The following is a 27,970-nucleotide window of genomic DNA, read 5'->3' on the forward strand; positions in this document are numbered from 1 at the left end:
AAAAATATGATAGATCCTATCTCAGCATTTCTTTATTCCCTGTCTGCCGCAATTTTTCCAAGCGCTTTGTCCACAAGCAGCAGAAAAGTGGTTGATGTGGCAGATGGGAATACCACTATTAGCAGTCTCTGTCAACAACAGATCATTTTAACAACTTACAGAAAGTTCACCTTGCTGTCCCCAGCTGTATCTGTTCTTTCTGTGTAGTTACAACAGTAATCCTATTTTAAAACTTACTTAACTGGTCATTCTGGCGTTTCTTAAAATTTCACCCGAAGTATTTCATGCTAGCTAGTCAGTAATAAAAATCTGTAATTAAATTGCAATTCTTACATTGCTAATGTTACCAGCATCATTTCAACAATAATGCAAGGGGATATTCAGATGCCTTTGCAAACACAATGAATAGTACATTAATGAAAACAAGTCAGTGGTTCTTACTTGTATGTCTAAAGGTCCTTTGTAATGGTTTGTTGATTTAGCCAACAGTCATTTTGTTAAAATAGCAGATGTCAGTCAAATGCCTTAAAGGAGCAAATGAAGGAAACAGTAAATAGCCAGGGCAGCTGAATTATGCTTGGTACGTTTATTCATCTCTGTGCTGCATCTTATGTGTTCAGACATTTGATGAAATAAAAAGATTATCACACTGCAGCACCTGGACAAAATAGGAAAAAAATACATTTAAACTACTCAAGTCTAATACAAAGGGTCCTATAATGTGAGGGTCGTGGTTTAACCCCAGACGGCAACTAAGCACCACACAGCCGCTCACTCACTTCCCCACCACCACCCCAGTGGATGGGGGGTGAATTGGAAGGGTAAAAGTGAGAAAGAAACTTGTGGGTTGAAATAAAAACAGTTTAATAATTAAAGAAGAAATAATAACTTTTAAAGTTGTAAGGAAAAAAGAAAAAAATATCAAAAGAGAGATGAAAATAAAACCCAAGAGAGACAAGTGATGCAAATAAAAACAATTGCTCGCCACCAGCCGCCCACTGCTCAGCCAGTCCCTGAGCAACGGCCCCCCTTTCAACCTCCCCCCGTTTTATTGCTGAGCATGATATCACACAGTATGGAATATTCCTCTGCTCAGTGGGGGTCAGCTGTCCCAGCTGTGTCCCCTCCCAACTTTTTGTTCACCTCCAACCTACTCGCTGTCTGAGCAGTCTGAGGGGCAGAAAAGGCCCTGACACTGTAAGCACTGCTCAGCAGTCACAAAAACATGGGTGTTATCAACACTGTTTCCAGCACAAACCCAAACCATAGCTCCATACTAGCTACTATGAAGAAAATTAACTCTATCCCAGCCAAAACCAGTACACACGAGTAAGGCTCTGCACCTATACAAAATGCAGAGCTACCTTTAAACATTGGCCACCTGTGTGTCCCAGATCAAATTTGGTGCTTTAGTGGGTGAGTTATTAGCATACTAATGAGATATTTGAAAGAGTCAAACATAACGATGGAAAAAATATTTTGCTGTAGTTTTCTTAACTTCCTCTTCAGCCCTGCATATCATTTTTCTTTCATGCACACTCTAGACTGATTTCACACAGGGTGTCCCATTTACCAATGAGAGCAATAGAAGCGTGTTACATCAAGTCTTTTGGAAGCACTGAGGTGCTTTTTTTAAAAAAAAAAAGAGCATGAAAACATTGTAAAGAGAGGTGGATAGAAGAACCCTTAATACCTTATTACTGTTGTGAGATCCCATAACCCAATTATGTATGTGCTCACCTGCTAACAACCCAGCTATCTCTGGGAAATCTTAGACTGTAGAAAGAGGGTTTTAAAAAAAATACTTAGAGAATTGTACTCTGTAGCTGTTATCTCCCAGAGAAGCATGATGCAATGATCTTTAAAAACCTTTTATATATAACACTGATGAAAATAATATTACTTGCGCAAGGTTTAATTGCATTAAGAAGGACCTGTTCCAAGGACAAGAAACGAAAATTCAAATATTTTATTTTGTATCATTTCAGAGGCTTAAGAAATTAGAAAATTTTGATTCATATAAATCACACAAACATTTCATAGAAACCTATGTTTTTACCATGTATTTATGCTAGAAAAATTTGCTTAATTTTATAAAATTCACTTTTCAATTAAAGCAGCAGACTACTTTACATTTTCCTTTCCCTCTTAGCTCCTGCAACAGCACAGCTCCTGAGTGCAACTTACATAAACAGATTTTAAACTCCTTGTAAAATAGAGTGTAGATTTCACAGAAATTTAGTATCTTTAAAAAATAGTTCCTCTTGGAATTTAATGTAGGAATTCCCACATGAAATTCATGCTGAAATTTCAGGTAAGTCATTTTAATTACTAAATTGATTTCTCTACACGAAGACTGCACACCACCTTAAAAATACCAGGCAACCATCTTCTGGCAAGATGCGGGGAATAGCAGTGCAAGACAGCTACAAAGACTATGGAAGTCCCAGCTACTGGACTCCCAAAAGCCCATGACCAAGTACTAATGAAAAAGCCTAGCAGCTGTTCTCACAGTCTAGTTTCTATGCTTTTTTTTAGGCCCTGGCCATGGCCAGTCTGATGGAATTCAGTTAAGATTCCAGCTGTGTGATCACAGAATGAGTAAAACACCTGCAAAACTAGTTACTGAATTTGTTCAGGCTTTCCACTATAAGGCCTGTGAGAAGAATACAGAAACAACATGGAGAACATAACACACAGCCTTAAAAGGTTACCTACCTGGATAGCTTCTGATAGTGGGAAACCCACCCACAGATGAAAAGATCTCAGAGAAAACTGATATAGGAAGCAACTAGAAAGGAATTTTCCATACTGATCTCTTTTGAAACAGCCCTTTATCAACTGAGCTTGAAACAAAGTTAGTTGAGCTCTGTAGCACAGTATTAGGCCCATCTCTGTGGTGCCCCTAAGTCTAACGAGTTTGAAATAAGTTTGGTGTGAAGTTACCAAAGTTGTGAACATGGTAAGAAAAAGGATGACAGGATTAATTATGTCACAGTACATCTGATTGTGAAGGACCCTCTAAAGTAAAGTCTTCTATTTTGCTTTGTAGATTCATCCATGTAATAAATAAATAAATAGGTAGATGTGATCAAATAGAATTCCTATTCTAGATGCCACTGTTATAATTTTATTGAGGACTGAATACTTTCAGAACAGCACACATGACTATTGTGGGAAAATAAAATAGTAATTATGCAACTTAGCACTTTTCAATCTTGCCTATAGTATAAACACTGTACTGATTTCATTCAATCATTTATTTAAACTGATGCAATTTGTGCATGGACATGGTAGGCAGGTATGTATGTAGAAATTCACTGCAATTATCTAATATAAGGCATATCTTAATTTTCCTCCACTGCAGGCTATTGGGTTTCATAAACCACGATGTTTAAGTCTCGCCCCTAGTTCTTATACTATCTCATACCAAAAACTTCCTCCCACGTCTTTCTTGTAAGTTTTAAAATACCTATATCATCTATTTATTTTACAGAGAGTCCTACAAATCTTGTCTTTCAGTAAAACAAGTGAATCCAATAGATCTTTTTTAGGAAAAAAGTAAATTATTTTGAAAAGACTGAAAATAACCTGAGTAGCATTACACATATTTCAGTAAATCACTGTTTTAACCTCAGCAGGTGGCAGCACAAAGTTATTTACCATATCATATTAATTCTGTACTGTATTAAGTAATTTGTTCTCAAATTCGCAATTAAAAAACCTACTATTAGATAATTATACTGGATGGAAAGTTAATAAGAAAATCAGGCTGTCTGTTTATTCCAGTTCTTCAGGATCACTTCAGCTGCATCTAGTGTGCTGTCCTTCTGCAAAACAAGGCATATCACTATTACTGCAAGTATGGAGTTCTTGAAAAGAGAGTAGCAGTCATGATTATATCATCCCAAATCAATATTTTGCAGTTTCACTTGCACCCTGTAAATATCTGCTGGCAGTTTTTCATGAACAGTTATAGCTACAAATCTAGACTACACAAAAAATTCAATGCTGATTCCTTGCAAATATTAGGTATATTTAAAAGATAACATATTTTCTCAGCTTTCATACTATCAAATGTAATGAAAGCAATATTTCTTATACAAATGCCTGGCATTTATGCCATGAAGTACTTGGCAGCTCTATATTGGAGAAGTGCAAGCAGTTTCCTAATCTTTATGTGTACAGTTGGGATTTTTAAATCTCCATGCAACAAAGTTATGCTGTGGACTACTTAAACATAATCCCTCTAAATATGGGTAATCTATCCACTGTCCAGTTGTGTGGCTTGGCTACAACCTGGTGAGTCACACAAGTAGTCTTTAACTTGACATAAGTGCTGTTTATCCTGGGCAAGCCACATGTACAACCAGCAAGTTTCATCCTGGTTGTTACTGGCTCAGTTTATATCACAGTCTTTACATCTCATCAAAAGAGCTAAGGAACACAAGCAGAAACTCCCCTTCATTACCGGTTCAGGCTAAGGCTCCTATCTTTATACTCAACAGTTAAGGAGTTGCACATGTTCTATTATGCTGACTCCATTACAGAACAATCGGGAAACATCTTAGGGCTGCGGGCTTATCAAAGCCCATGTACCTGTCCTCAAAGTCTTTCAGTCTTTTCAAGAACAGATTCAAAAGGAGGAAGAATATACGAAAAGGAGGTGCTCACAAAATGGCAGACAGTCAATTCACAAAAAAACAGGTAAGGTAACTTCCTGTGTCTTTGTTTTCTTTTGTAGTTTGGAACTTGAGTGAAACCCTACATATTTTCAGGTAAGTGGGCTAAACTTGAAGGTGACCTCTTCACTGGTTTTGCTGTTGGAAACTGTATGGGCATGGGGTATACCACCCTGCTATACAATTATTCTCTGCTCTGGATTATAGAAGTCACCTTAATTGATAGCATACCTGTGTCATTCATTTTCACTGTCACCACTGGTCAAGGATGTTTTCAAAAATCAATAGAATAAGCTAAAAAGGCCTACCCACCCAGTTGTTTTCTGCCAGTTGCTCTTCTTAGCCATGCCACCCACATTTATGGTTTAAAGTCCCTCAGCAAAAGGATGGTTAAAGTTACTTCATGCTGAATTTTACATCAAGCTAACTTTCTGTTTCCTAGAACCATCCAACTCAGGAGAACCTGGGCAAAATGTATCATTCTCTTGCAGACTTCCATACTGCATTGGTTTTTAGGAGTCTTAAGTCTACCCAGGACACAAATTTACCTTAATGAAGCAAAAACGTATGTATTTTTCAAACTGCCTTTTTGTCTCAGGACCACAGAATGCTGAAAGAGGAATTGCTGACAGCTTCTGAAACATAAAACAGAAATATTATTTACTTTATATATGTATAAAAAAAAAAAAATCTGTTTTAAGCATGATGATTTTACTATTCCATTTCTAGAACTCTCCCTCCCAACATGTGAGAGAAAGACAAGATTTGGTTTTGTATGCCCTAGCTAGGCTTAACTAAATTCAAATTACTTTCCTTAGGTAAAACATTTCAAAGGTACTTCTGAACAGCTAGCATTTAAGCATCCTGAAAGAAAAGTGCTGGGCCCTAACACAAATCTACAGGATACCTTCTCAGCATATTTAGCAGTATTTTAGCCACATCATTATCAGCAGTTACTATAAACACCAATAATTTTTTTTAACGGAATATCTCTACTACATTATTTAATAAGTATGGTTGCACTGCTCTTGATTTCAACAGAAAAGCATTTCTAAAACTGGAGTATGACTAAGCCACCTTACCTTAGATGTTATCATCCATTTGACAAATTTATAATCATATGGTTGTTTCTCATCTACATCAGAGAGATCCACATCTAAAAAAATAAATTTAAATCAAACATGTTGTAGGATTTCCTAGACTCCATTGGGAAGGCATTCATTAACAGCACTTTATTATAGTTAATATTTAAGAATAAATGTGTACACCTTTATTTTAAAATATAATTAAAACATTATACTATAAGAACTAAAATAGGCCAACAGATTGAAACTTTCCATTCTGACCTAAGCACTTTCTTTCCATTCAAAGCAAATGTAGCTTGAAAGAAAGCCACGCAGTACTCCCGAGTCCTCAAGTCTGGGTTATTAAGGGATCAGGACTGTGGAGGGTACTAAAGAGTGCATTTACTGCATGGACAGCAATTATCACTGCAACTGCAGTTTTCTCATCTCTGAAACTGTGGTATCTAAAACTTTCTGAAACACAGTAGCACTGTGAGGTCCAGCTGTGTTTAAACGTTTCTGTGTGAATGACAAGTGCCATTAGGACCAGTCAGTGAAAAATGTGGAACCACAAAATATTCCCACATGGGAATTCTTCCTCCAAAGTTACCACAACCTGAATTTCCAAAAGGTTTGGTAAATCTTTGTAGCTTTTTACAGTGTTTAGAAATCAGAATGCCTCAAAGAGCCTTCAGGATATGACTTCAGATTAAAAAAAAACCAAACAAACAAAATAGAAAGGGGAAAGTACAAATGTATAAACTCAGGATATTAAGCCAGGTGCTTGGTTCTCAAACTTTTTCATAATCATAGACCTTTTGAAAATAGAAAATTTTATTCACCTCCTTTATCCTCCCTAAAACCTTGCCAAAGCTTTGTAAAACATGGACAGTAGTTAGGATCACAAACAAAGGCTTTGCTGAAGCTTATAAGATCTACCTCCCAGGCTAAGGTCAAACAGAAAATTTCAGCCCCAATTAGTACTTCTGACAACGTTATGCAAACATGAAACGAGAATATCTTTTAAAATGGAAGTTGCATTTTCAGATTAACTGTAATATTTGCTTTCCACACCCTTTTAAATAAACTTTATACTAACTTAATGTAGAAACATCAACAATCATAAAGTATCCTCCATCTGGAATGACAGGCTTCAGTCCAGCTTCTTGAAGTAGCTGAGCCATCCGATTACGCTTGCTTTCCAGCTCTCGAGACAGCGAGTAAAAATAGCAGTCTGGGTCATCCATGCGTTTATAGTCTATCCAAAATGCTTGTGCCAAAGCCTCCTGGAAACATAATCAATGTTCAAAGTACTCACGGACACTCAGCAAACTCACAGACACTCACACACTTCCTACTGAAATCACATGGATTTTTCTTCGATTCTGGCCTTTATTAAGCAAATCAGCATACACAAATTACACAAGGTACGTCCAAGTGTGTAATCTGTTTGTTACTTTGTGCTGTGACAACAACCAAAGCACCCAATCATTTGCTAGGCACTAATCATATACAGAAGTCACAGTCCTTGACACAACTGTTTACAATCTGAATTGAAGCTAAGTTTAAGTTATTGATAATAACGTATCATAAATATTATAAACTAGTAGACAGAGATAATGCTCAGTAAAACAAGACCTTATTGCAGCAACCTTTATTTGTATTTGCTAGAAACCACTAAGATTGCCATATTTTATACAAGAAACAGCAGTTTGTAGATGAAAGAAGAAAGAATCTGCAAGACTGATTTTTGGGGTTTTTTTAAATACCTGGTGAGCTGATCAAACCTGTCTCCTTGCACCCCAGAATATATATTTTGACAACAAAAAATTCATTGTTGTGATTATTGTTTTATTACAGTGAGGCCTACAGTTCTCCTACACCAGAAAATAACTTCCTCTGCTCCATCTATACCTACCTGTAATGGAGTTGGGCAAGTGTACAGTGTATTTTGGTGAACAACTTGCAAATGCTTAATCAGGTTCTGGGGGCCAATAGACCAACCAAGCTAAGGGAAGAAAGCATGCATATGTTATACTTACAGCAGCAGTGTTACTAAAAATTACCAAAGAATTAAAATTAGCCAATGTCTCAAGTTTTCTATTTTAAGAATTGGTAGAGAATTTCTAGTGAATTGATAAAGAATTAAGAAAAGAGCTGGTTTACACAAAGTTTGCTGAATGATGCCATTAAAAAAAGTCTAGATTTGAGACAGTTATAGTTTCACTTATCCCTATCTCTCATAGGGTACTGAGCAAACTTTTAACTCTTCATATAACCAAGTTTAGAAATCAAACTAAGCATTTATTAGGAATGTTATTTCTAACTATTTTAGAATCTATCCATCTCATAAGTTTCTGTGTCAAAGGTGGTTTGAGCATAAAACAAAAGCTCACTACTGAATCATATGTGTCATGGTTCAGTTTGAACACAGGTGATGAAGAAGAAAGAATTTCATTGACAAATGGTTAAATATTTTTGTTTACTTTCTGACAGGTATTTTAAAGCCAAGCAAAATATTGTCATTAAATATTTTACAGAAATATAAGCCATTCCAAAACATACCATTATCACAATCTGAAAATATCACCACAAAACTGGAAAGTTAAAGTACGATAATATCCATATTTTCTCCAAAATCTTGACTGGTTTCAAACAAATCAAACTGTGTTTATTTTTTTAGTATTGTTTTCTCACATGAGCTTATTAATCAAGAGCAAGAAGATAATTAAAACATGGGTGTTCGAGACAGGTAGTTGCTTGAACTGAATGCTATTTTCATGTTTTGGAGACACTGAGATTTGCCAGAAGACAGGTCCTAAAAACAGAGACTTTTTCAGTATAATAAATGCATTGTTATATAAATAACTGCACTCTTTTATATTGATTCTTCTTACCTTCCAGCCAGTTACACTATATGTTTTTCCAGCACTTCCTATAGTTACTGTTCTTTCCCACATACCTGGCAACGTAGCTGTATATAAAATAAAATTAATTGAGTACAGGTGCGCTCACATATTCCATGCAGTTAGAACAATTGTACTGCCCCTAGTTCAAAGCTATATGTTGATATATCATTGCAGCATATTAAGCAAGCAACGAGAATATTCTAAAATCATGACAATTGTAACAAATGAGAAGGGATATATGGGCCAATGCTTTTTGGCATGAAAAGAACGTAAGGATTAATAAAAGGAGAACGAAGAGGCAGAAAATGAGAGGCATAGTTTGTGAAAACTACGTGTTAGCTATCCTCAGCTAAAATGCATAATTATTCATAAGAAAGATACAATCTAAGAAGTGGCTACCCATTCATCTCAAGACAGCATTATTTCTGATGCCTGATAATAGCACCATATACAACATTAACTGAGGCACTGCAAGCCATTTTAATAGAATTGTCTGGTTCAGTGTCACTGGCCATCTGAGACATCAGAAAAAGGAAAGAATTACTAAGACTTCTAACCCAGGCCCAAACACCATAAGAATCAGAAAACTAGCAGAGTGAGTAAATAAATGATGTTTTGTTATATCTTGAACAGGCCTGGGACTGACTGACAATAGCAGCTAGCTAAGGATGTCTCCAGGGATTAAGGGATGCATGGAGGCCTATCTCTGTCTCTGTATCTGGTAGGAAACCAAAATTCTTTGTTTCCTTTCCAAGGAGAGACAGAGCAAAGGTCTCTTCCTATAGTTTGCAAATTTTTTTCTGTACACCGCTTCAGGGGAGCTCTATTTAGACTCTTTAACTTAATTCCTTTTCAACATAAACAGATAAATTAAGACACACTTAAGTCTGAGACACAAAGTAAGACAAGGTGATACCACTACTGCAATTGCAGTGGTCAACAACATCCGGCTCTACCTCATTTGTACACGAGAACCACTACCAATGAATCTGTCAATTGTTAAATCCCCTCTCTAGGGAAATCAAACAAAGATTTTTCCAAATAAAACCACTGAATTTCATAAGGAAGTTTTTGCAGCAGTTATCTGCATTAGATATGGTATAAGTCTCTGCAGTTACTTGAAAACATGTATTATATTTTTTTGAGCACACTTGCCAAGAAAAGAAACTCGTATTCCTATTAGCCCACCCATATTCACTCAACTGCTGTGACCTTGAAAACAAAAAGGCAGCTGAACAGATGCATCTTGTAGCTAGCTAGGTCAAGAGTATAGATCACTTCCTAAAGGCAACCAAACTAGCTCTCACAGACTGCAAAAAGAATTGAATTTCAAAGCTAATGGCCTCTAGAGAGACTGTTTTGCCACATAGTCATAGGAATTCGACCTTGGAGATGGAATGTAACAGCATTTCAAACAATAGCAGCAGCAAAAGGGCACAGGGGAAGAAGCAGCTCCACTGCTTTTACAAGCAGGAAGTTTTAAATAGGGAAAATCCACTGTGCCATATGGCAACATCATTATATGACACCATAACCAAGTCTGACTACAATTTAAAAACTAATGAAGTGCAAACTAACACATATAATAAGCCTCTTACCTGGGATGGCACTCAGCTTGTTGAGAGGCTCATTCAGAATTCTCAGTTATGAGATGCAATCTCTAAATCTGCCAGTGCAACCCTAATCGTTACTTGGAGGAGGTCCACGGTTTTAAGGAAGCCAGATAATGATGAGAAACATGATGAAGTGCTCTACACTACAGAAAACTGCTTCAGTGACAGCACAAAAACTGTACTAGTTTTATGATCTGTGGCTAGAAACCCCTGTTAAATTGTTTCAAGGAACCACCATCAGACCCTGTAAATTGATGCAATATCCATTTTGCATCTCTCAAAAAGTATCATTGCATTTGATGGAATATGTAGAGGTTAATATGGAAACACAAGAAGTTTTAAATAGTAAAATAACATTCTTTTTTTCTTCTTGTATTATCTTTTGTATACTTAAGTAATCTAAGAAACTTAAGTTAAAAAGAGCAGAGCTGGTTTCTTTTACTGAAATAATGTCATTACTTATAGTGTTACCCTGAAGGTTTTATAGTCATTTTAACACTAAAGGTGATATTATGGGATCTGTTAGAGAATATATGCCTAAACCTAGCTAACTGCCCAAGCTTTAACTTGCATTATCATTACACAGTATTTTTACATTTTAGGCTAGACTAGAGAATGCTTTTTGTTCAGCTGGAAATATTTTGGTTTGAGGCATTAAAATGACAATACTGATACTAACAAACAATAGTTACTGTGTCTTAAGAATTCACCACCTGTCCACTAAGACAAAATGTAACTGACAACGTGAGTGTTTGGACCTGCTGCCATTGCAAAGGACAGTGGATTACCTTACACCACCCACAGAGATTTTCATTCTGAGGATGGCTATTTGCATGAACCACCTGCTAAGCCATGAAGAAGGCATTAATTTAACTCATTTTACTTTGCAATTGGGACACGATAAACCACACATGATCAGTTACTGTGGTAACTTGTTAAGATGCACTAACTCAGATTACTATCACATGAATGTATCCAAAATGTTCCCCTTCTTCTATGTCTTCTATGTCTGAAGGTCTCTGAGAAGGTGTCACTATCAAGGCACCACAACAGCCATGAAATTAGGCCACTTTCAAAACAGACTCATAGCCTATGCGTGGCCAATACAACCAATGTACTGCACCTGTATGATCAGCAACTGTGTAGCTGAGCTAGTAAGTATTGCAAGGTCATTTAGATATAGTTTCCTTTTTATTATTTATAAGATTCAGTTTTTACTATGATGTAGCCCCCACTAATGGAAAGTTTCTTTTATTGCCACTCTACATATATGGAATTGAAGCACAGAAGCAAAGTTATTCTTTATTTTCCTGGTAAAACCAGGAAAAAAAAATAGGCTTTTTCATGTCTGTGTATTTATGTCTCTTGATTTCACTGTTTAATCTCAATTGCACACAACTGAAATGTACATTCATTACGACAATAAGTCATAAAGAAGTCATTATGACAACAGATAGTTCATGAGAGATGAACAAGCATCAGAAACAAAACATCTGTACATGTAAGGAGGAAGTTTTGGACTTTATCCAGCTCAAATACATCAGCAGATCCAAATCAAGACCACCATACTAGAAACTTTTACATAAATGCTTAGCTGCAGCATTATAGGATTGGGGAAGGAGTTCAGTAACCTGCATTAGATTCACTTGTTCTAAGACAGTGGGAGTGATTCCAACTTGGATGAAGTAGTAAAACAAGAGGGACAGGGACATAACATCCCATTTGGTTTTCTGGTTTGTTCTTGTAATGGTGCTTTACCCCTGTAGCAATACTGCCTGAAGACTTGAGCATGCTTTCTCACTGCGCATGCAGTGACTTCACTGAATTCAACACCCATTATTTAACACTGTCTCTGCACTTTGGAGGGACAGTGTTCATGCACTATCTCCACACCAACCTTTACACTTTTTTGTTTTCTTTTTATAAGTAGTGGAGCAAAATTAACTGTGTTCCTCGTTATGCATTTCCTTCATTGATTATCTCTACAATGCTTTGAGAAGGAAGTTTTAATCCATGTTTCTTCTATTAGTTCTTCATTAAAGCACAGTCCCATATACATACATGAACAGCAGTTATACTTGTCATGGCCAACAAAGTAACTGAATAAGGACGGGATATTCAGGTGAACATAACTGATCTATGAGCATCAGTCCCACTGTTTTCTATGGATATCTACTCCAAAGTCACTTAAGAGATTTTGGCAACTCTATTTGGAAATTACTCTTTAAAATATTTTTCATAAGAGGGAGGGGCTCTCCTCCTTAGAGTCTAAACATTGTAAAATAGTCAAATCTTGACATCTGAGCTCCTTCCAGCAACCGTTATCTCTGAGAGGCATGTTTACAACATCATTTCACAACTGCTTCTAAGATGCCACAAAAAATCAGTACCTATTTTAATGTGTTTATTTCCTTTATACACCAGCCATTCATACACCTCATCACTGATGCACAGGGTATCATGTTTAATACAGAGATCAGCTATTACTTGGAGCTCTTCTCTGGTAAATACCTGGGATACAAGTAAGGGACAATGCATTAATCATAGTATTTAAGGCATACTCTGAAATTACAGTAGTGTTAAAGCAGGACTCTTACCTTGCCTATAGGGTTGTGCGGGGTATTCAGAATAATTGCTTTTGTTTTGGAATTAAATTTATTTGCAAGTTCAACAGGATCTAAGACCCAATCAGCACTAGATGCAGAGTTTCCATCTTTTTTCTAAAAATCAACACAACAAATTTATGCATTACTTGAATACAACATATTACAGCCTAAACAGAGATGCACAACGTATCACCCTCAGACACTTTCATAACCATACTTGACAACCTATCCAATCCGTCCTGCTCTCCTGGGAGAAGGCACTTCTAGGAACAGGCAGGGAGGCTAAGAGCAAGTTAAATTATTATGACAGTGGCTGTCCTTTCCTGGCCACTGTCTATCTTAAAGCCTCCCCAGGAACTGGTTTCCAGGATCTGGTTACACACATGCTGATTATAACTGTGTAATGCAGGAAGCCCAATCACATGACAGGAGAGTTTATGGCTTCTCAGGCACTACAACAAGTGTGTGCATGCATGGCTGGAAAGATTGATCACCACTGGAGAGATTCAAGTTCTTTTCCTCCTCCTTGTTAATATGAAAATGGTCAAACAGTTAAAAATCTGCACCACTGAGGCTCTGGAATTGCTGTGGTTATTACACACCACCAACAGAAGTTTGGGCCAGTTGCTACAAAGAACAAAGGGCATGGCCACACTAACTTTCTGACACCTGCACATTATGGGGAGAGTGACAGACCAAAAACAAGGGTATGAAATAGAAAATACTTGAAGAAATCCATCACTGAAAACATCCCTAGAAGAAGGGCACCCAGAGGAACAGTCTCACCTACTCCCACTGCAGTCCTGGAGGTTTTGTCACTCTGTTTTTCTGATTTCATGATGTTCGTGCAACAGTCCTGCCTAAAGAGCCCCTCAGCCCTCCCCATGCAAGGCTGCCAGCCACCCAAGACAACGGTAACAGGATCAATTGCATCCAGAACAATCCTTGCAAGCTGCCAGCACAATGCCAGCAGTACCAATCTGAAAATTACCCCATAACAAAATTATTCTTTTTTACCAATAAAGGAAACAGTATTTCTCATATGTATAGCAAATATGTCTACTGCCTGATAGCTCCTTATTTAGTAATCAGTTTTAGGAAAAGAAAATGTATTCTGTCATTGTAGGAGTTGCTGAAGGGATCAGAAACCAAATCTTTTGAAAACCAGCAGATACAGAAATTGCACTGATATGTGATTCTCATTTCCTTACTTGCACTGAAAACATTCTCCGATAACATCCAAAAAAGAAATTTTGATCATCTTTCAGAACGCACAAATGAAAGTAAATGAGAAACACTGTCTGACCTTCTCCAACACTAATAAAATATTCTATCTGCTCTGGATTATCATTATCTTAGACTTATACTATAGCAATCTATCTCATTTTTATATAATTGGATACTATGAAAAACTGTACAGAAGAGCATTGCCTAGAAGGTGTTCAAACTGTATTGAGAATGGATGAGAAATTTTATGAGATAAATAATTTTTTAAAAGCTACTCACATATCTCAGTGGGATAAAAACAGGCTTTGCACCCGCCATCTTTACCATTGGTTCATAACAGTCATAAAATGGCTCTATTATTATTACCTGAAATTACAATCATCAGTATCAGAAGCAGAGAATTTACCGTGCAAGATACCATCATATTTCCAGATTTACTTTGGTGGTATAACTTCATAATATTTCTGGCACTCCATCCTGATCTAACATTGCAGAATATTCTTCTTTTTAGAGCATCATATAACAATGCCCTCAGTATGATAAGCACTACTCATTTTTGACAACACACACTGGCTGTTCTTCTACAGTTACACATTACAACTATTAAGATATAATATTAGAATGTTTGGGTCCTGCACACAGATTTGAAAGTGCAAGGCAAAGATACAAAGATAGGAGATAGCAACAGCAAATTGTTGAACCACAGTACAGCTACCCTAATTCTGTCCATGAAATTTCAGGATTTCCAAGTATCTAGAAATCTCAGAAGAACAACTTAAGTCCTCAAATTTTATCAGAAGAAAATTTTCAGGTAGAAAAAAAGGACAAATTCAAGAAAAATTGCATAGAGGCTAGACAATAGGAAAAAAAAAAAAAAAAATCACAAAAACCAAATCCAAAGGCTAATAGCAGAGAATTGTTACAAAAAGAGAGAAGTGAATATCGGAGCAACAGAAAAGGAAGAAAAGATACAGATGAGAATACATTATACAAGCAAAACCAACAAAACACTGAAAGCAAAATGCATGACAACACAAAAAGTTCTTGTCTACTACAGACACAGATATCCCCCCAAATATTTCAGTATTTGAATATTTCAAATAAAATCTTACTTCATCTCCCTCTTCAATTAATGCCTGTATTGTACTAAAGAGAGACCCATAAGCTCCCACCGTCACCAGGATATCTGTGAAAGGATCAATCTTTCTTCCACAAACTCTCTCATACACTTGAGACAAGGCTTTCACCAGCGACGGATGTCCCTGTTCAAAGCAAACAAATGCAACTGATTGGTGTGTTCCTGACAACCTACAATGCCTATGTTTGGGTTTTTTTTCCACATATATCAATATAATACATTTTGAAATAGAAAAATACAAGATGAGCCCTCAGTGTTTTTGCACGTTAGGGAAGAAAAGCGGTTTCAATTTATTCATATCTACTTGGAAATTATTTTTGTGTATCTGATGCTTTTTTAATTTCTATCTCATTACCACATCTCAGAATAGCTCCAGGTAGCTTATAGGAGAGCAAGCACAAGAGACAGGGAGAAAGGAATACTCTGATAGCAATTCATCCTCACTTCCTTTAGAGTCTCTTTCCCACCTGCCCATATTTCTGTCTGAAGCTCCCTCTGTTTCCTTCCTTATCTTTCAACTAAAAATTATTTGGTGCAAGGGTAATCCTTTTATTCTGTTTATATACTTCTGATAAACAGCACTTGTGACCAGAATGATGATTCATATAGTCATATCTCAAATCTCAGAGCATCATTCACCATTTGTGTCCCCTACAGGGACATGGTGGTTAATGTACTCTTCTCAAAATGTACAAAGAACATGAAAACAAACATGCAACAAAAATCATATACAATATGGAAATAAGAAGGCACAATTCTGTTTACTTGGGTAGACTACATGTTTCCTGCTGTGAAAATCTTTTTTCGCTTTGGATACTTGGTAGAAATAGAGAACAGCTCCTTGAGAAACGCAACTATGTAACAAAAATCCTTCTCTAAAATATCAAACATTGTACCTCTACGCACAAGGCATAAAAATAATGAACCCTTCTGTAAACAAAAACATTAATGTAAATTAAGGCTTACAAGTCATTGTTGATTCAAATGACAGCCATTTCTTGCCATGAGTGCGTCAGCTACCCAGGAATGCTGCACCACCCAAGTCACGTTAGGCCACTCTAGAGGCCATAGCCCTACAGTCAGTGAGAAGCCCAAGCACCGCAGAGAGCCGAGACGACGTCTCAATTATTAGATGGAGGTGCATCACTCAGACTCGTCCCTCCCATATTTACTACCACAAGTACTTGTGCTCAAAAACCTTAGAAGTGCAGAAGTTTGTAGAGGAAGTGCGAAGGCTGAAGATGGGAATATTGGTAAAAATTCCTCTTTAGTTACTACCTATAGTAGAATATATCTGCAAACATTCATAACTATCATGGGAATTATCAAACTATTTGGAAATAAAGAACAAAGTGACAGAAGTAAATACTGAATAATTGCATGCATTGCAAAAATTATATTTATGCTGGATTTGCAAATTGTTTTAGAGAATCAGTCTGTGAGTGTGAGTATCTGCCAGAAGGTAGACTGTAGCCCATTCTCTCCATAACCTTTCCCCCTGTGCCAAGGCTCCTCCAAAACCTCATCTGACTGGTGAGCAAAGACTTTTCAGGTACCTTATCATGGGTGATGAACATGCTAATGCTTAGCTAAGAACTTCACTAAATCCTAGCCATCTTTTGTGTGTGTCTGACAAAATAATTGCTTTATACTTTCAAGTTAATATATATTATTGAGAGAGGTTTTTATGTATTTATACATATATAATCTCATACTTGCAGAGTCTTTGCACACAGCTAAAAGTGATTAAAGAAAATGACCCAAAGAGGGATGGAATGAGACTACAGTCATTGGGGACTTTTTTTTTTTTTCTCTTTCTGTTCTTGTCAGGGCCCTGAGTGCCCTAATAGGCCTTAATGGCCCTGACCAGCCTCACCTGGGGCCTCTACCCGGAGCTCTGCCTCTGGTCCAGGGGCTCCATTTAAGTGCTATGTAGTAGGGTTGCTGGTCTATAATTCAGTTACAGCCATGCCTGAACCTGGCCATAGACCCTATTGAACGTGGCCCCTACCTGTAGATTGATTTTATGGCTTGACCTTAGACCTGCTGTGTCACCCTGGACCTGCCCAGTGATCACTGGGTTATGTCTAACTGTGGTTAGCATTGCCAGGCCTGACCTATGCACTGACTTCCTGGCTTGACTTCAGGCCCAGCTCACGCCCACGAACTTGCCTGGGGATGTGGGCTGCCCTCAGCCACCATGTCTGGGCCTGCCTTGCTCAGGTACTGTGGGACTGGGTCCAGGCTGCTGAGGCCTCCACCCTGCTTGCTGTGATAGCTTGTCCTTTAGGGAGCTGCAGCCCACTGCTGTTCCCCGATAGTTCTAATGCACACAGATTCTCAGAGAATAGGCAAAAAGTTATGTTGGAATGTATACACAATGATGTCACAACTACCAACACAATTGCTGGCCTACCAGTCTGTCTATACAATGCTTTTCTATCACTATTGCCTAATGTGGTCATCTAAAAAAATATTAGATAGACTCCTTGGGGTCTTGTAGCAATCCTGACACATGATTCTTGGTTGGGCAATATGGTTTATCTTTACCACAAAATAAAAGAAAGACAAACCAAACAAGGAAGTGGTCATACTAAAACAGTAATACTCCACTTGAATATCCTGCCTTGGGCAATGGTAAATGCCACACACTCACACCCAACTCAGGACAAACTCTACAAGCCAACTTACAGAATGGGTAGTGACTATCTTCTAGGGGCAAAAAATCATAATCTCCACTGAAATCTGCTAAATGTTATGGGTGAATCTTTTCTTGATCCTAGAAGCACTGTCTCAAGTGGTGTCAAGTATTTCTTTCTCATTTTACCATTATCATGTCTGGTTCACGTTTACACTGACCAAAATCAGAGGTACATGCATAATTTACACTCTTTAAACTATGACTTGAGTCTTCAAAGATAATCTATCCCAGATGTGCTCTACCATTTTGCTCTTGCTAAAGGAGTCTGCCTTGAAGAAGCCTACACAGAGGATGATCACTAGTAACAGATAAGGCTACAGATCAACTTAATTTGGGACATAACAGTATGACCTACAGATAAAACCAATTGAAAGCAAAGTCAATTTTTTTCCCCCTGTGGCATGTTCTCCACTGAACTTGGGTCCTCAAGTTCCACAGTACTTACAAAGCCTCGTGTGTACTGGTTCAGTCTGTCAACTGCTGCTGCCTTTGCCAGCTCTTCTTTAACGTAGTCGGGAGGGGATATATCAGGAAGGCCTTGACCAAGATTAACAATTGAGGGATCTGCTGCCACCTTTGTAAATTCAACCCTAAAGGGAAAAAAACACCATAAAGTTAACATACCAGATAAAATTATCTTTTCCTTCATTAGCATTAAAAGGCAAAAAAGAGTATTTTACTTTGCCAAATTCATAGCAGCGGAAACAGGTTTAAGTAGAGCGCTCACATGGAGAGGTGAGGCTGAGACAATGGTAAGTAACCACAGGAGTCAGAGGGAACCCAGTAACAGGCTGACTTTCTGCACACACAGAATAACTTTTCTGCCAGCAGAACTGTGCTCAGATGTACACACAGTAACTCTGGATATGGGCAGAAATGGAACACTACTCTCTTTGCAAAATGAAGTAGACCTAATTAGAACAGGCACACTGAATGATTTAAAGGCTAGATTCTGTCAAGTGAAGGTGTCATTTAAACTATCCAGTCACCTCAGAGTGCTATATTTTTTTTTGTCATTTTAGGCAACAGACAGCTGTTTCAGGCTGTTCATTAACTGTTCCTAGTAGCCTGCCAGATACAAACGTTAGGATTCTTGAACAACCTTTTTTTCTCCCTTCACAGGTAAGCTTTGCACTTTACCCTTTCCTCCCTATCCAAATGTTAACAAGATTAAAAAACAAACCCCAAAACAAAACATCAAACAAAAAAACCCCACATAGCATCACAGTTCTGTCAAAAATGAATACAAATTGCTAAAAATGAGTTTGAAGCTGGATGACCAAAACACCTTGTGCATATATATACACACACATATATACATAAAACTAATTCAAGCCCAAAATAGTGTTTTTACCAACCAAAAAAATCCCATATTTACCACTGATACTATTGCTTTAAGACCAATTTAATACCTAGAAAGAAGTATATTAAAAATAATGAGCTAAATTATAAAGACAAGTATAATGGCTTTAAAAAGAAATCTGACTGATCTGGTAAACACAAATCAAGTGTAACTGAAATACATTATTCAACAAAAATAACATTTAAATTTGAAAGTCAGCTATACTACCATGCCCAAGAGTTATACTTGTCTTACATGGTTTACTAGACAAAGACAAGCCCCAAACCTAACATTTAAAGCTCAAGAATAAGAATTAATTCACACCTTTAACAGAATTTGATTCACTGCTTCTCAGCAGGTGCCAAATAGATTTCAGCAAAGACAGAAATTGCTATGTACCTTCTTATTGGCAATAACTATCAATCTGGAAAGAAAATACATCAAGCCAAAGACATTTTCTGAAATTTGCAGATATTTTCCTTGTACTTACCACACATTGCTATCAAGGCCTTCAATTCGTCTTGTGTTTTTGTGTCTGAAGGTCATTGTCTGCAAGATCCAAATACACAGACAGAAGGTTTTTGTTAAGAAAGACAAAGTACTATATTGTTGGATTCTGCATGACAAACCCTCCTTCGTGCTTTCTCAAATATACCATTGCCAGCTGAATTCAGTAGTTACACAAAATTATAGACATGTTCTTTCATTAAAGCTTCTATAATAGCTTGAATTCAGACTAACAAGAAAATATACAAAAATGTCCTAAATTCTCATTCACCATTATCTAAAGCCACTGAACTTTCAGCAAGGATGGAGCAGAGGCATAATTTAGCTCAATAGCTTTAAAAGATGACCTAAAAAGAAAAAATAGGGTACATACATTCTTTTTCTTTTCTATGATACACTAACAACTTAAGGACTGTGTTATTTCTAGCTCAGTTCGTGCTCAAACCAGTTTGGAAAGAGTGCATTTTTGATGTAATTTTATTTGTTAAATTGATGGGTAAGAGGAAAATAGAAAAGACATTTCCTATTTCATTCAGACTTTTAAAACTTTAAAGTATTTACTTACAGCACAGCAAAACCACATTAGAACATGTTTTTGCTGTATATTCAGACCTTCAATTAAGGTCTTGGAAAACTGCTTTAGAATAGACTTTCAATGAGTACTCTCTATACAGGCAGAGAAAAACTTATTGATAGTTGTGGTGGTTTTAAGCTAAAAAGAGAAAAGAAAGTTGGGGGAAAAAAAAAAAAAAAACACAAAACCGGATTTATTTCTATGTGCAAACAAAAAAAGTGCAAGCCCATTTCTATCTTTGTAAACCAGCTTGATACTGGAAAAAATTACATTGGAATTACATAGTTCGTCAGTACTTCAGCCACTCTGTTTCCTTAAGTCAGACTATTGATTTTAGTGACTTTTACCACTGCTAACTATTGTTATTGTCTGACAGATTCAAAAACCATTGTCTAGCTACCATACTCTGAAAAGAACATGTCTACATTACCATTAAACTCCAAGTTTCAACTTTGAATCAATAGGAATAACTCATAGGAGAAATATTATACAGGCATGTTTGCACTCAAGCTGTTTACAGTAATGAAGCTACCATATACAGAGTGATTTGAAGAATAGGAAGCTATAAAATTAAACAGCTACTTCTCCGCTCATATGTCTTCTCTACAGATCTGATTCTGACCTCATCTATGAAACACAAACACAAGAGGAATCAAGCACAGGACACCTTTTATTTGTCCTAAGGAAGAAAACCATTAAGATAACTAGACAGGTGAAGTGGTACTTCTTGACACAGAACAAGAGGGAGTTAAGAGGGAGTACCGACTAGGTAATATGTACTATATCTATTTAAAAACCTACATACAGTTTAGATTAATCCAATTTAAGTGTACGTCTTAGTAAATATCATTCATGTTTGCTGTACTATATAAATACAATAACAGAGATACTACTTAGACTGAGCCCCCCACACACATCTTTTTTCACGTACTAGCATACTTCTCGTACTACAAGGAACAAGAAGTCTCACCTTGAATCTTTCCAGTTAATAATGAGAATTCTGTATGCTGCCATAGGTAAATTTGTTCCATTGACCAGCTCTTCCTGAAATTGTTTCAATTTGCTAAAACTGAAACGCTTTATCAGCTACAGGACTTTTATAATTAACTATAATGTAAATCTTAACTGCATTACATAATTTTCCCTAGCTAAAAATTTATTGACAAGTAAAATAAAACTTCACCTTACAGTGCTCGTACTATTTTAAGCTTAAATATTTAATGATTCAAGTCTTCCTATTTATTTTTCCTTGTGCCTTGAAATTAGTTTTAAAAGAGAATAGCTGGACCTGGATTAGTCTTCAGATTCAGCTTACAGTGAGGTTCAGGTCCACCTCATTACTTTGAGACAGCCAACCAATCAGCTGACATTTTAAAATGATACCTTAAGAAGCATTCTTTCTTCAAGAAGGTCATAAGAATTCTTAAGACTCTTTTCTTTTAGCCTAGTTATATCATCACTTGATAATCTTCAAGCCATTTCTAGGTGTAGGGCTAGGATTTCCATGAGTTTAAGATCAGTGTTAAGCAGGAGAGGTATGTCCTCATCTAACTCTGACCTCCTGCATTCCCTAACACTTTCTATCAGGGAAAGCACCTGACAGAAACAGGTGCTGCTCATATTTATCTTTCTTCCTAATACAAAGAAACTTCTGATTAAATTGAATGGCAATATATTTAACAATGATAGAAGCAAATACTTTTACATGATGCACAATTAAATTGTGGAATTCAATGTCAAAAGCTACAACTGAAGCCAAGATCTTAAGAAAATGCAAAAAAAAAACAGGATTAGATTTCAGCACTTTTAGTGAGATCATCTGACTCCATTAAATAGAATACAAATACTTACAGCATATGAAAAACTGACTCAAGCGAAAGCTGACCTTCAAAGTGGCTCACATGCTAAAAGAAACTTCTCATATGGGCAAAATATGCTACAACTGTCCAGTATAATGGTTTGAACATCTGTTTTGAAGGATCTGACATGTGCCTTGGTTGACCCAAGTTGCTGACTAGATGAACTGTTCTGACCTGGGAACACAATTTACATTCCAGTGTTATATATGCAATGCAGAGTGTGACCTCTAACTACCTACCATGTTGCAAAGCTCTGTTTTCTCTCAGCAAAACTGGAAGACTTAAAATGAAGTTACACAATCTTATAAGCAGTTAAACTGGGAAATTGAGAAAATTCTGTATAAAATTCCGTTTCAGGCACTTTATATACTCTTTGGTTTTGCAGCATCAAGAAGCACCACTACTTTCATTTCATTAAAAGAAAACTGAGATACAAAGAAATTATCTTACCAAAAGTCTGTGATAAAGCTGAGACTGAACCTGCATCTCAGGCTCTAGTGCCCTAACAACTGGACAATCCTTCTGGCCTGATACGTGCTAGATGTGACTTTAAAGACTGGAAAGGCTACACAAAGCAATAATTGCCAAATTCTGTTATGCTAGTGTGGTTAAATATTTGACTGATTCAAATATCTTGCTGTATTCTTGATATTAAATGTTTGGATCAATGTAACAAGAAATAAAAAAAACGCAGCTCATGCATATATATTGGCAACATTGCAAAATTAGTGCCTCTCTAAAATATGGCATGAAATAGTTTTATCTATGAAGTTGAAAGAATACTTACTGCAGAGGCTGAAAGTTTGATGGATCTGGAAAGCAAATCTGTTCGTAGTTGGTATGTTCTAATACCAAGGCAACAGAAGCTTCGTGAAGCAAAAAGCATGCCTGCATAATAAATGTGACCTGAAAAAAACTTACAGATTCCAGGAATGAGTTTCTACACATCACTAAGCAATTTTAAAAGATAAGATCCCTTTCTCTTCCCTTCAGTGATTTTGTTTCATTGAAATAAGTTCTAGTAAATTATTACCTTTTCACATCTGTAAGCATAGAGGATGAAACTTTTTAACTAACAGTGCTGTAAAATGTTTCTGAATATCATCGAGAAGGAAGGTTTCCTCTATTTGACAGCACTGATCTTTTTTTCCTTGAATGACAGCTAAGACTAAATGCAATTCAAGGTTCAAAGTCTCTCTTAGAATTGTTGTGAAAATGTGTTTGTGTAATAAAAATTGCTATTACAATTAGACATAATAGAAAAAGAGCCCAATTTTTAAAAAGTCACACAGCTGTAAAACTGGTGCCCTTTTTCAATTGTTTCAAATCAGGTATTCTGAAACTAGGATAATTAAGATTACCAGTCACACTGGAGAAGCAGGCCTACGCACTTTATATAATTATACTAAGTTCTGCCACAGTGACTTGGCAAACATCAAATATCTACCATGGCAGAAAACAGATAGCTAGAAATGACGTTCTGTATGGAGCAACAGATCATTCGCTGACTAGAGAAAATGTGCCCTGTTAATCAATAACTATAAAAAAGAAGAACCGTACTTCAGACAACTACTTCCAGAAAGTATTTTTAAACATATATACTGGATGACATTCTCAAAATGACTGGAATGTGTAAGAGAAAAACCCATAGACCTATGTCAGATACACTAGCCACAGCAGTATAATTATTAACTTTGTTTTCCATAGTTTACTCATTAAAGAACAGATAACCCCTACTTCCCCCCAGACTTTGCAACCTGAAAGGGGAAAGAAAACAAAAACAAAAGAGAACAATTTATTATTTGTATTAGAAACAAAGGAATGCTATTGCCTGTTAAAACAATACCATGCAAGCCTTGCAGGTAGAAGTAGAGAAGGTAATTCAAAATCAAAGTAAAATATGATTTTTTCATTAAGAAAAATGGATTTAGTCCAACAAGAATGTATTCTTGACACTTTCAATGTAAACTAGTAGAAAAGGTTAACCGATGCTCCCTTTTAAGGATGCCTCATTGAATGAGTTAAGTTTTAAAAGTGTGTTGATTTCACCTTTCTCTTATTCCAATGCTACAAAGTCAGTCTCAGTTCTGAAATTAGGGTCTTTCTCACACAGTGCTGAGTTATAGCTAACTCAGTGAGACCCTCAATAATGCCCATGTAATTCCATTGCATTTAGCAATCTGCAAGTATACAACTCATCGATGTTTCCTTTACAAAAAGAAACACTGTCAATTTCCTCAATTCTGCAGGCCTGAGGACTAGCAAAAGTAAGCAGCAATTAAATCTTTGACACTAGTCAGCAGATTAAAAAAGACACAAAAGAAATGTATCTGTTTAAAAAGACCTCTAAATACATTTTAAGTTACTTTTGATAACAGCACTTAGCATATTTGACATAATCTTTGATAAGAGCTACATGAAATCACGTAGACTGTGAAGGCCTCTATTTCTCTCCTTGTTTTTACTTACAAAAACTACTTATGTAACATACTGATACTATCTTAAAATGTGACTATAACAACAGCACTATTCTCTCGGAGTCAGACCAGAGACAGGATTACTCTTGCAGCACACTGCAAACACTTGCAGTAGTTAGCACAGAGGGGCAAACATGCATATCTTTGCCTGTTTCATTTTGTATTGAAGAGTAGCAAAATAAAGTAAAAAACTTGCAAACCTTACATGCAAAACTAACGCGCAACTTTTATAAGAAAAATTATTAACAGTTGTAAATATTTCTAGCATTAGTGCTATGCTGCACTGAAAGACAGTGTGGTATTTGGCAAACCATTATCTGCCACAAGGCAAATCATACAAAACCACAACATAGCATGAGGAGCAGTAGACCTGTATCGCTGTGGCGTGGTCGATCTCTGCGAGTACCTGAAATAGCTGAAGTGAAAAAATGATATCCACTCTTTAACACCACAGAAATGTAGAAATTGTGAAAACTTTATGAGGAACATAATGGAAACAATACTTTATTGAACAGCCTCAGTAAGTAAAGTCAAAGCACTAGCATGTAACATTTGTCCCACTACATTTCAATCTTTGTGACACTCTTCCAGAGAATGCTGAACAGCATTTGTTCAGACTCAAGAGCACTCAGAAACAACACTCCTGGCCACTAAATGGGAAAGCCTCCTATAAAATACTTTTATGACTTTTTTTTCTTTCTAAAAATACCTCCTCTCTCTTCTGCAACACTGAATACTTCCATTTAAGCTACTCTAGGAAGTAAAGGCAAAGGCCTTCTTAATATAGACAGATACCCTACCACACTGATCTCAAAAAAAGCAAGCTTTTTTTTTTCAAACACACAAATTCCCACTATAATTGTATATGACATATTAATACATATCATAGACTCAAGAGAATTATTTTCTGTTACTTTTAGGATAAGTACACAATTATTACCTCTGGTTTTTGGCAATGGCCAAGTATGTATAAGACATCTGTGAAATGTTTTATAATGTCCTAAGGTAAAGTTTTTTTATCAAGATAGAAAGTTTCTTCCAGCTCAGGAAAGTTACACAGTGCTAGGCAGCTACAGAGGTACTGCAAAGCCTGTTTCAAATCTCTTAAAAATTTGTAAGGTTCTTCAAACACAGAAAATGCACTGGTCTTTGTGGGGGAATGAAAAGGTATTATTTTTTTCTTTCTTAGTCTTATTAATGTCTCTTTTTTCAATCTTGGAGCCAGGCACCGGCTTCTTGGCCAAGAGTCATGTCTGTTAAACTCAGAAATTAACAGGAATACTTTTCATCCCATTCTAAATTTTCAGTTCTCTGAAGCACTCATGCTTTAACTCGTAGTCAGTCCTCCTGGAATTCAGGCTTGCATACTCATAGAGAAAACAGGAAAATGAAGATGTTCCGGAAAAAAGGTTAACAAATGACTACTCCTGCAGCTTCCTATTCTTTTTAGGGGAGTAAGAAACAAGGATAGCTACCAGAAAGGTCAACACAGCAAAAGTTTTTTAGTGGGGCTGGGAGGAAGACACATTCTGGTTGCTAATCTGATTTACACTCAGATTTGGTGATTTAAACCAGACTGGAAGATATAGTTAGACTTTGTCATGTGAACTCTATGAACACATCTGTGTGCTAACAATCATTTAGCTCATGCTGTGCTTTAGAACCACTCCAGCACAGATACAACCTCTGAGTTGCAGGCTCTTCTGCTCCCCCCACAGCTGCCCAGCCTCCTGGTCATAGAGTACCCTGACCTCAGATGCTGCTGTACCACTGGGGCATTTTATGAAAAATTATATGTTTGTAATGAATTTTTTTTTTTCTGTTTGAAACTAAAGGCCAGACGCTGCTGTCCCTTCATTTTTGAGCTTCAGTTATACCACCTCTATAAAAACAATGCCTTTGAGTTTGAAAGACTTATGGTCAGATCCCTTAAGATGCTGCATTTTTTCCATGTAACAAGTAGTCTTATTTTACTGTGCATTCTTGGCAACGAACATTACTAGAAACACTGCAAGCCCATCAGCCACCACAATGATGTAAATACAGTCCCTGTTATATTTGTGCTGTGTTTAATGTTTGTTGGATATGCAAACCTGGAAAATGTTACATCTCAGCCAAACTTTGTGAAGCCTTTGAAAGACTGTCTCTTCATATGTCTAGTGGATGAAAGCTTTAGAGAAAGGGTACCATCTTACTGAGGCCTCTCCAAAACCTTTTTTTCTACCATCTAAAAGTAATAAATGACATGTCAAGCCAAACGAACTGTTGCTAAAATTGCTGTACTCGGGGATGTTGGGTATCCTTATTGAGGGCACTGAACTTCAAAACTGCTGTATGTGAAGGATTTGTCATAGTAGTCAACATTCTGTCATTTCTTTTTCCGTAATCTACATGGAACGGAGAAAACCGAGTGTGGAGAAATAAATTTTATGATCTGGAATGAGGAAAAGGATGAGGTTGTGGGGTTTTTTTTCTTTTTACTTGTTTCCCCCCATATAGCAGCTCTGCCATTCAGCCACTTCCTATTGCAGTGTATTTCACGGACGTCCTCTACCCACGCGGATTTTCAACCTGAAGCACTCCGCGGGTGCAGCACCACGTCTGAAAGGCCGGCGCTGCCGGGCACTAGCAAACCCCCCTCCACCACCGACAGGCCCCGCATTCAGCAGCGAGGAGGCGGCCGGCCGCTCCGCGTTCACCGGGCCCACGGCACCGGCTCCCGGCCGCTCTGAGGGCCAACGACCGCGGCCACCCGCCCCCCAGCTCAGGCCGTGGGCCAGCGAGGCCCAGCCCGCCCCGGGGTGCTGCCCCCGCCAGCCCTCGGCAGAGGGCGGCCCTGAAGCGGCGTCTCGACCCGCGCCACCACAACTCACCGCCCCAGCGCCGCCTCCACCGGCCGCCGCGCTCCCGCCCGCGAAAGCAGGCGCGGAGCCACCGGGGCGGAGCTAGGCGTCCGCCGGACCCGCCACCGCCCGGAGGGGGCCGGGGCGCCCGTCTTCCCGCCGCCCGCGGGCGCTCCCTCGGGGCGTCTCAGGGGAAGGGACGGGAGGGCCCTGAGGGAAATGGCGGCCCCGGGGGGCAAAGAGGGCCTTTCCCTCACCGCCCGCCTGGGGCAGGACCCCGTGTGGGCCGTGAGCGGCCGAAGAGAGCGTAAACCTGCATGGCCCGAGATAGGGGAAGTCCCGCCCCGCGTCCGGAGCGGGGTGTGCAGGCAGGTTTCCGGCGGGCGCCTCCTCGCAGGTGGCCCGGAGCCGCCGGGGGAGTGAGGAGC

The 27,970-nt window shown here is 37.8% G+C and overlaps 1 protein-coding gene across 6 annotated transcripts; it reads right to left on the reverse strand.

Annotated features, from left to right (window-relative positions):
- Positions 1 to 1,954: 1,954 nt before the first annotated feature.
- On the reverse strand, positions 1,955 to 27,930 carry KYAT3 (kynurenine aminotransferase 3). 6 transcript variants are annotated; one of them, XM_074832439.1, is made up of 15 exons: positions 27,573 to 27,930; positions 25,070 to 25,114; positions 23,010 to 23,128; positions 19,773 to 19,831; positions 18,386 to 18,530; positions 15,214 to 15,363; positions 14,381 to 14,467; positions 12,866 to 12,988; positions 12,659 to 12,779; positions 8,644 to 8,720; positions 7,665 to 7,754; positions 6,846 to 7,032; positions 5,765 to 5,838; positions 5,231 to 5,314; positions 1,955 to 3,830 (listed from the first exon to the last, which is right to left on the reverse strand). In XM_074832439.1, the coding sequence occupies exons 3-15, from the start codon at positions 23,106 to 23,108 to the stop codon at positions 3,768 to 3,770; spliced, it is 1,359 nt and encodes a 452-aa protein (XP_074688540.1). In that variant the 5' UTR covers positions 23,109 to 23,128; positions 25,070 to 25,114; positions 27,573 to 27,930; the 3' UTR covers positions 1,955 to 3,767. The 6 variants fall into 6 exon arrangements, with proteins under 6 accessions (XP_074688540.1, XP_074688536.1, XP_074688537.1 ...); XM_074832435.1 differs by having other exon boundaries at positions 5,231 to 5,317; positions 27,573 to 27,927; XM_074832436.1 differs by lacking the exon at positions 25,070 to 25,114 and having other exon boundaries at positions 5,231 to 5,317; positions 27,573 to 27,927.
- Between the last annotated feature and the right edge of the window lie 40 nt (positions 27,931 to 27,970).

This window comes from Strix aluco, chromosome 8, assembly GCF_031877795.1.
Source record: "Strix aluco isolate bStrAlu1 chromosome 8, bStrAlu1.hap1, whole genome shotgun sequence".
In the NCBI taxonomy this organism is placed as follows: Eukaryota; Metazoa; Chordata; class Aves; order Strigiformes; family Strigidae; genus Strix; species Strix aluco.

Bases quoted from the DNA above. Each gene is read 5' to 3' on its own strand.
- KYAT3 (XM_074832436.1), bottom strand. From the start codon at position 23,108: ATGCTTTTTGCTTCACGAAGCTTCTGTTGCCTTGGTATTAGAACATAC. The intron at 12,989-14,380 runs GTGAGTAGCTTT...GTTGATTTTTAG, and splicing joins TTTTTATCCCACTGAGATAT to AAAAAAGATGGAAACTCTGC. The intron at 7,033-7,664 runs GTAGGTATAGAT...TTATGTTTCCAG, and splicing joins CTTGCCCAACTCCATTACAG to GAGGCTTTGGCACAAGCATT.